Source organism: Salmo trutta, chromosome 6, assembly GCF_901001165.1.
Source record: "Salmo trutta chromosome 6, fSalTru1.1, whole genome shotgun sequence".
NCBI classification, from domain to species: Eukaryota; Metazoa; Chordata; class Actinopteri; order Salmoniformes; family Salmonidae; genus Salmo; species Salmo trutta.
In genome coordinates this window covers 45603567-45612560 of record NC_042962.1, presented here as the reverse complement: position 1 = coordinate 45612560, position 8994 = coordinate 45603567, and the positions used below count along the sequence as shown (strand labels likewise).

At 44.5% G+C, this 8994-nt stretch overlaps 1 protein-coding gene across 1 annotated transcript; it reads right to left on the bottom strand.

The window, feature by feature from the left end:
- Window positions 1–187: 187 nt before the first annotated feature.
- On the bottom strand, window positions 188–8991 carry LOC115196025 (integral membrane protein 2B-like). Its single transcript, XM_029756484.1, has 6 exons — window positions 8813–8991; window positions 3696–3824; window positions 2485–2685; window positions 1336–1446; window positions 1052–1202; window positions 188–835 (listed from the first exon to the last, which is right to left on the bottom strand). The coding sequence occupies exons 1-6, from the start codon at window positions 8897–8899 to the stop codon at window positions 747–749; spliced, it is 768 nt and encodes a 255-aa protein (XP_029612344.1). The 5' UTR covers window positions 8900–8991; the 3' UTR covers window positions 188–746.
- Window positions 8992–8994: the final 3 nt, after the last annotated feature.

Below are 8994 nucleotides of genomic sequence, written 5' to 3'. Positions count from 1 at the left end.
GCCATTCATTTAATGTGTAAATGGAGAATATAAGTGTAAGAACAAGTGTTCTATTCCCTCAGCCCAAGATCTCTCTGGATGTCAAGTTAAGTAAAACAGTCCATAATGCCATTGTGTTGCACAGTAAAAAAGTTTAACTTCAGAAATAAATATCATATTTGTAAAACCATGAGAACAAAAACCAATAAAACGATTAAGATTTATTGTGGTATTAATCTTCCTTTTTACAGACTATAAACAAGTTACCACGTGCTCCGTTTTCAGACGGACCTGTGGGGTATGAGATTCCTCGTTTCATCGCACTGTACTGGTGACAGCAGATACAAAAATCATTCATTTTCTATGCTAAAGTAAGCATTCTCATTGAGTTTATTTCATCAATCTAGTTATACCTTAACAGTGTAATTAACTGACTCAAGTGTCCGTTTAAACAGTTTCTTTAACAATAATAAACCCCAGAGTAAAGATAGAAAACAATTCCCACAAAATATAGAAAAGCTGAACACGTCTTTTTTCTTTGAAGATAAGAGTTGCCCCCAAATGAAAATGGTACTTACTTTACGCAAAGTGAAAAATTCATTAGTTTTATACAACAGTATTGACTTGGAATCATCTTGACAACTACCAACAGTACAGAAGAGTAAAGGATCTATGAGGGGTGATACGGGAGAGAGAGAAGGGTTAAAAATCTCACTGCAGACAGTGAGTGAAACTATACATGGGTTGTCTGAAGCAGCCAGTCCCCTTTAAGGCTCACAGATGAGTGTCTCGACCACAAACTTGTTCTCAAAGTGACGGATCGTTCTGCAGTTCAGGGCTTCACGCTTCTCCCTGCCTGCAAGGTACAGATGAAGGAATATGTATTCAAAATGGGTGTGTAGGCCTATATATAGCACCTGTTCATTATACTCTGGCCAATGTGTGTTCTCAGGTCCACCAAGGGGCCGAAGGAATTTCACAAAATGGTCAATACATGACTATTCGGGGTACATCTTAAAAAGTGTGTGTGCAAGTACTGACCCAGTATGGTGTGTGTGTCAGCAGTACTAACCTAGTATGGTCTCTCTGCGTTCCAGCTTGTAGGTGTCTCTGCCCTTGCAGAGGCTGTAGATGAAGTATCCTAGCTGGTCAACGTTCTCCAGACGCTCAGTCACCATCATCTGCTCATGGACCAGGTAGGACTGGGGAAGGTAGGTACCAGCCTGGGGGGGGGGGGGGGGCAAATCACACACTTAACATTATTTTCTCCAACATTTGCTAGATTTTTTTATTTTTATAATTGAAATACATATAAACATCTCCAGTCGTATGTGTGTGTCTATGTGTTACAGGTACCTTGATGTTGATGAGCAGCTCCAGCAAGTCCTTGGGAGGCATGACGATGGAGGTGTTGAGGGGGATGACGTAGCACTTGTTCAGGCTCAGGTCCAGGTAGGCTGTCAGCCTCTGAGGAGGAGGAAAGGAATTAGATCCAACGCTACAAAAACACCCGGAGGTACTTTACATTCAAACCTCAGACCTCAACACACATGATTACATTCAACAACTTCAATTCAGCACGTGTTTTATTAACACAGTATTGAACACTTACCAGTTTCTATAAATAGGTGTTTGACGGCTAATACACTGGTGGAATGACTTTCCTCTTTGAGCCGTAAATGCATGGAAGCAGCTAGATAGACCGAGCTCTGTGATGTCACATATGCAGTATCTCTCAACAACAATTCAGACCACTGTGTGTGTGTGTGTGTGTAGGTTTCCATCCAATTAACAGATTCATGTGAATTTTCTAAAATCCACATAAAAACAGGCACATTCCCCCACAAGAGATGCATTTCATCAAATTGACTTGCTGCGGATAAAAGGCTGTGCCTGATGACTTAACACCTTTTGCAGTTAAATTCCCATGTACCAAATAAAAACATACAAGTTAAATGGGTTTCCATCAGATTTTCAGTGTGCCCACTCTGGTATTGCCACATGCGCTCAAGCCAACAGCTCACAGATATATATGGGAGTATAAGCCTACATGACGAGATTATGGACAAAAGAGCAAGATTATTTTAGATTTGTCAAAACAGCAGCCAAGCATTGCTGACCATGTCACCAGAATAAGACTCTGGATATTTATGGGAAAGGCGCACCGTGCTCATTACCTTGCACATTCACCACTCAGAAGTTCTTCAAAACGGATTTAATCTGTAGCCTAATAAACTGCATGGTTCCGATGTGATGGTTATTATATCAATATTTGCACATAAAAGCGTTTCCACCGACATTTCTCACATAATTCATTTCACTAACACAAGAGCTCACCTTGTCTAGTGTATTTAGGGTTGTCGACATTTGGAAGGTTTACCGACAAATGTTCTGTTTCGGCCTGTCGTGACTTTTTATCCGACATGCACATCAGTCGCATAAAAAGGTTGGATGGAAATCTGGTTTGTGTGTGTGTGTGTGTGTGTAGCAGTGTTCTCTTCTCACGTTTTTGAAGTCATGGACGATGTCGGCCGGGTCGCTGTCTGAGAACTCGGGCACGGGCACGTTGATTAGCGCCACCTCCTCCAGCACACGGATGCTCTCCTGGATGTGTCTCAGTGCAGAGGGCAAGGCCACCTCGTCCTCGTCCTGAACCATGTAGTCCTGCTCAAGGTAATCCACCCCGCACCAATACACCCTGCGCTCCTGAGGAAGTCAAGGTAAGACGACGACAGTGAGGACTTGTCTCTCACCCTGACTTGCTCTACCTTACCAACACTGTAAATAGTTAGCTAGCACACTGGGTTGGTTTCCCAGAAATATCTCCTGATTAGGGGTTCATTCAAAAGTCCAAGACTAGGCTTAATCTGTTTCTGGGAAACCAGCCCACAGCGTATGCAAATATGTCCTCTAACCAAGGAAAGGAAGCTTTAACTATACTGAACAGAAATATAAAACGCAACATGTAAAGTGTTGGTCCCATGTTTAATGAGCTGAAATAAGATCCCAGAAATGTTCCATATACACAAAACTTCCTCTCAAATTGTGTGCACAATTTTTTTTACATCCCTGTTAGCATTAATCCTTTGCCAAGATAATCCATCCACCTGATATTCAGAAGCTGATTAAACAGCATTATCATTTCGCAGGTGTTGGGGACAATAAAAGGCCACTCTAAAATGTACAGTTTTGTCACAACACAGTGCCACAGATGTCTCAAGTTGAGGGAGAGTACAATTGGCATGTTGACTGCAAGAATGTCCACCACAGCTATTGCCAGAGAATTGAATGTTAATTTCTATACCACAAGCTGCCTCCAACGTCATTTAAGAGAATTTGGCAGTACGTCTAATTGGTATGACAACCGCAGACCATGCGTAACCACGCCAGCCCAGGACCTCCACATCCGGCTTCGTCACCTACGGGATCATCTGAGACCAGCCACCCGGAGAGCTGATGAAACTGAGGAGTATTTCTTCCTGTAGTAAAGCCCTTTTGTGGGGGAAAACTCATTCTGATTGGCTGGCCCACCCATGGCTGTGCCCCTGCCCAGTCATGTGAAATCCATAGATTAGGGCCTAATGAATATTTCAATTGACTGATTTCCTGATATGAACTGTAACTCAGTAAAATAATTGAAATGGTAGCGTTTATATTCTTGTTCAGTATATAGTTGAGCCTATGGCATTATAGGGGTCTAACCAACAGTCCCTCACCAGTATGTAGGTCTTGTAAAGGTAAGCCCCTCCCACCACCACACCTGACAGCATGAGAGCCAGTCCCAGGCACCTGTACCAGCACCACACCTTGGACTGCCGACGCACCCGCATGCCATCCTCCAGGTCCTGAGAGTAAGAAGACAAATATAGTGCATGCACATTTGATTTGATCACTTAAAATACATTACACCAGGCAACAGATACAGTACATAGGACTATATTAAAATTGCAGAGGATACATAAACAAAAAAATCTAAAGACTTCTTGCCATTGTGGTCCTCTATAACATACAGAGTAAAGCCTATAGACAGCCTCTCGCAATACCAGCATGTCTGCCTGTTTGTTCCATTACATAATATTGGTTCATCAACCTTTCTCAATTAACAGTAGGCTGTCAGTCCAGATGAATCATGGCTAGCATTAAGAAAACTGACCTCTATAAATCCTCTTTATTGTTCAAATAAAAATCGCTGCAACACAACATAGCCAAACGGTGTTTGATTCAAATAGTGTGACTAAGCAGCACAATACAGCTGTGGTGTGTTCTGTTGATATCAGTTGGAGTATGGTAGTCGTGATAGAGAGATGCTTATGCAACGCACCATTCAAACACACAGCTAAACCTACCTCCCTTTCTCTTGCTCACCAACCCTCCCTCACACCTCCTTTCCATCATCTACTTCTTCAAGACATTCTAACCATTATTCATTTACCGCCTTATCTTTTAGCCCTCTCCATCATCTCTGTTGTTTTGCTCCCTCACTTTAATATTATGGAGCCCAGAGGCACATGTTGTAATTTGGTGGCAGGCCCTTTTCCTGAACTCGCTGAAGTTGTTTATGCAGAGTTGGGGTGGGGTTCGTATTGAAACAAAAGAGTGGATGTCAACAGCTCTAGCTCTCCCTGGAGATCAGATGAGGAAAACAAAACAGATCTGAGAGATCCCCATGCTCGTACTTTAGTGGAAGAACATATTGTTTTTTCTCCCCATTAGTCTACTGTCGATACAGAGACGTGCTTGAGGTAAACCAAGGTGCATATTTTCAAAAATCCAAAATTAGCAACAGATACAGGGGCTATTGAATGACGGCCATGCTTGTCTCACTCTCAGTCATTTCAGGTTGGCTTATGGCTACAGGTCAGGAATAAGGAGGTGGCTCATGGATGGTCTCTGTGGACTATGCTGTCTGGTCATGTCACAAACCTTCACTATTCTGACACCTTATCCAGGATATTAGCATTTAATCTCACCCGTCTGACTGTCCAAACTGCTCTCCTACAGGTGAAACAGACATGATGGCCAGGTCTTTCTTTGCAGGGGAATTTTCTCCCCAGGTCTGTCCCTGGCTGCTGCATTCCTCAGCAATTATTGCCCAACTCACTCAGATTCTCTATAGTGAATAAATTCTCTATAGACTTGTAATCTCATCTGCATTCTATTTCCAATGGAACCATGTATCCACCCAGACACATTGCATTTGGAAAGTATTCAGACCACTTCCCTTTTTCCACATTTTGTTACGTTATAGCTGTATTCTAAAATAGATTAAATAGTTGTTTTCCCTCATCAATCTACACACAATATCCCACAATGACAAAGCAGTGATTACAGCCTCGAGTCTTCTTGGGTATGACGCTACAAGCTTGGCACACGTATTTGGGAAGTTTCTCCCATTCTTCTCTGCAGATCCTCTCAAGCTCTGTCAGGTTGGAAGGGGAATGTCGCTGCACAGCTATTTTTAGGTCTCTAGAGATGTTCGATTGGGTTCAAGCCCGGGTTTCGGCTGGGCCACTCAAGGACATTCAGAGACTTGTTCCGAAGCCACTCCTGCATTGTCTTGGCTGTGTGCTTAGGGTCATTGTCCTGTTGGAAGGTCAACCTTCAAATCAAAAGTATTTGTCACATGCGCCAAATACAACCTTACAGTGAAATGCTTACTTACAAGCCCTTAACAAACAATGCAGTTTTAAGAAAGTCCCTAACAAATTGAGATAAGAATAACAAATAATTAAAGATCAGCAGTAAATAACAATAGCTGGGCTATATACAGGGGGTACCGGTACAGAGTCAATGTGTTAATGTGCGGGGGGGGGGGGGGGGACCGATGTCGAGGTAATTATGTACGTAGAGTTAAAGTGGCTATGCATAGATAGAGCGTAGTTGGGGGGGGGGGGGGGGGGGGGGGGCGCGACGACAATGCAAATAGTGGGTAGCCATTTAATTAGCTGTTCCAGAGTCTTATGGCTTGGGGGTAGAAGCTGTTTAGAAGCTTCTTTGACCTAGACTTGGCGTTCCAGTACCGCTTGCTGTGTGGTAGCAGAGAGAACAGTCTATGACTAGGGTGGCTGGAGTCTGACAATTTTTAGGGCCTTCCTCCGGCACCGCCTGGTATAGAGGTCCTGGATGGCAGGAAGCTTGGCCCCAGTGATGTACTGGGCCGTACACACTACCCTCTGTAGTGCCTTGCGGTCAGAGGCCAAGCAGTTGCCATACCAGGCAGTGATGCAACCCGTCAGGATGCTCTGTAAAACCTTTTGAGGATCTGGGGACCCATGCCAAACATTTTCAGTCTCCTGAATAGGTTTTGTCGTGCCCTCTTCAACTGTCTTTGTGTGCTTGGACCACGTTACTACTTTGTTGGTGATGTGGACGTCAAGGAACTCGAAGCTCTCAACCTGCTCCACTACGGCCCCGTCAATGAGAAGGGGGGCGTGCTCGGTCCTCCTTTTCCTGTAGTCCACAATCATCTCCTTTGTCTTGATCACGTTGAGGGAGAAGTTGTTGTCCTTGCACCACAGTGTCAGGTCTCATCGTTGTCGGTGATCAGGCCTACCACAGTTGTGTCATTGGCAAACTTAATGGTGTTGGAGTCATGCCTGGCTGTGCAGTCATGAGTGAACAGGGAGTACAGGAGGGGACTGAGCACACACCCGAGGGGCCCCCCATGTTGCGTGTTGAGGATCAGCGTGGCGGATGTGTTGTGTTATTACCGCTGAACCTTTTCCCCAGTCTGAGGTCCTGAGCGCTCTGGAGCAGGTTTTCAACAAGGATCTCTGTACTTTGCTCCGTTCATCTTTCCCTCAATCCTGACTAGTCTCCCAGTCCCTGCCGCTGAATAACATCCCCACAGCATGATGCTGCTACCACCATGCTTCACCGTAGGGATGGCATTGGCCAGGTGATGAGCGGTGCCTGGTTTCCTACAGATGTGACACTTGGCATTCAGGCCAAAGAGTTCAATCTTGTTTCTCATGGTCAGAGTCCTTTAGGTGCCTTTTGGCCAACTCCAAGCGGGCTGTCATGTGCCTTTTACTGACGAGTGGCTTCCGTCTGGCCACTCTACCATAAAGGCCTGATTGGTGGAGGGCTGCAGAGATGGGAGAACCTTCCAGAAGGACAACCATCTCCACAGAGGAACTCTGGAGCTCTGTCAAACTGCCATTGGCTTCTTGGTCACCCCCTGATCAAGGCCCTTCTCCCCCGATTGCTCAGTTTGGCCAGGTAGCCAGCTCTAGGAAGAGTCTTGGTGGTTCAAAACTTCTTCCATTTAAGAACGATGGAGGATACTGTGGGGACCTTCAATGCTGCAGAAATGTTTTGGAACCCTTCCCCCGACCTGTGCTTCGACACAACCCTGTCTCGGAGCACTACAGAATTCCTTTGACCTCATGGCTTGGTTTTTGCTCTGACATGCACTGTCAACTGTGGGACCTTATATAGACAGATGTGCCTTTCCAAATCATGTCCAATCAATTTAATTTACCACAAGTGGACTCCAATCAAGTTGTAGAAACATCTCAAAGACGATCAATGGAAGCAGGAAGCACCCAAGCTCAATGTCAAGTATCATAGCAAAGAGTCTGAATACTTATGTAAATAAGGTATTTATTTTTTGTTGTATTTTACCCCCTTTTTCTCCCTAATTTCATGATATCCAATTGCGATCTTGTCTCATCGCTTCAACTCCCCAACGGGCTCGGGAAAGGAGAAGGTCGAGTCATGTGTCCTCTGAAACATGACCCGCCAAACAGTGCTTCGTAACACCCGCCCTCTTAACCCGAAGGCAGCTGCACCAATGTGTCGGAGTTAACACCATTCACCTGACAACCGAGGTCAGCCTGCAGGTGCCCGGGCCGCTACAAGGAGTCGCTAGAGCGCAATGAGTCAAGTAAAGCCCCCCCGGCCAAACCCTCCCTAACCCGGACGACGCTGGGCCAATTGTGCGCCATCCTATGGGACTCCAGGTCACGGCTGGTTGTGACAGCCTGGAATCGAACCTGGGTCTGTAGTGACACCTCAAGCACAGCAATACAGTGGCTTGGAACACTGCACCACTCAGGAGGCATCAATTTTTATGAACTTTCTAAAAAAAAAAAAAAACTTTTGTTTTGTCATTATGGGGTATTGTGTGTTTCGTTTGATGAGTTTTAAAAAAACGATTTTTGAATAAGGCTGTAATGTAACAAAATGTGGAAAAGTGAAGGGGTCTGAATACTTTTCGAATGCACTGTACCTTTATTATGGGCAATACCCTGCGCCAACCTTAAACTTATAGGCATGAATCCAGGCGCTTGGGGTGAGTTTGGACTCACAGGCTTCTTATTGCGGATACAGCATCTACTAACAGTTGATAGGTTAACAAAAACGTCTGTACACAGCATGCATTTTGTCAGGAGGAAAGACAACACACCGACCGTACGACATTAACACACTTCATTTGGTCCATTCATATCAAGACTATCTATGGCGTCTACATACACGCATTTAACTTTTAATCTTCATAACCAAGACAGGAAGAACTGTTCGAATGAATAGGAAAGACGACCTGAATGTTCTTCAGGTATTTCATGCCTCCAGGCCTATATTAAATCAACACCGAATCGAAAAGCTAACACGGTCCTGCGAACAACACTCAGTCTGCCGAAAATGATTTGTGTAGCAGCCATTTTTCCGACATCGCCCGTGTCACTGGTTGAATTATCAAGAGTCTAGACATGTTTCTAATCGACGTTACTTTGTTTCAGTTATGGTTCTACGTTGTTTGAACGGTTACAGTTTTGTCATCCACGTTTGTTGCAACAAATATTAACCACATTGGTTTAGCTCAACTCACCCTCTCCTCCGGAATAAGCGCTTCGGCATTGCATGCTTTCTTCAAATCCCTTTGTCCAAAGGACGAGTTAAATGTTACTTTCACCATTTTTTAAATCTAAATGTTAGACCAAGCGACGAAATCACCTTCTGCAGGAATGTCTTCGTGCGGCCTCTGATTACAATGACGTTGCTTAAAAAAAA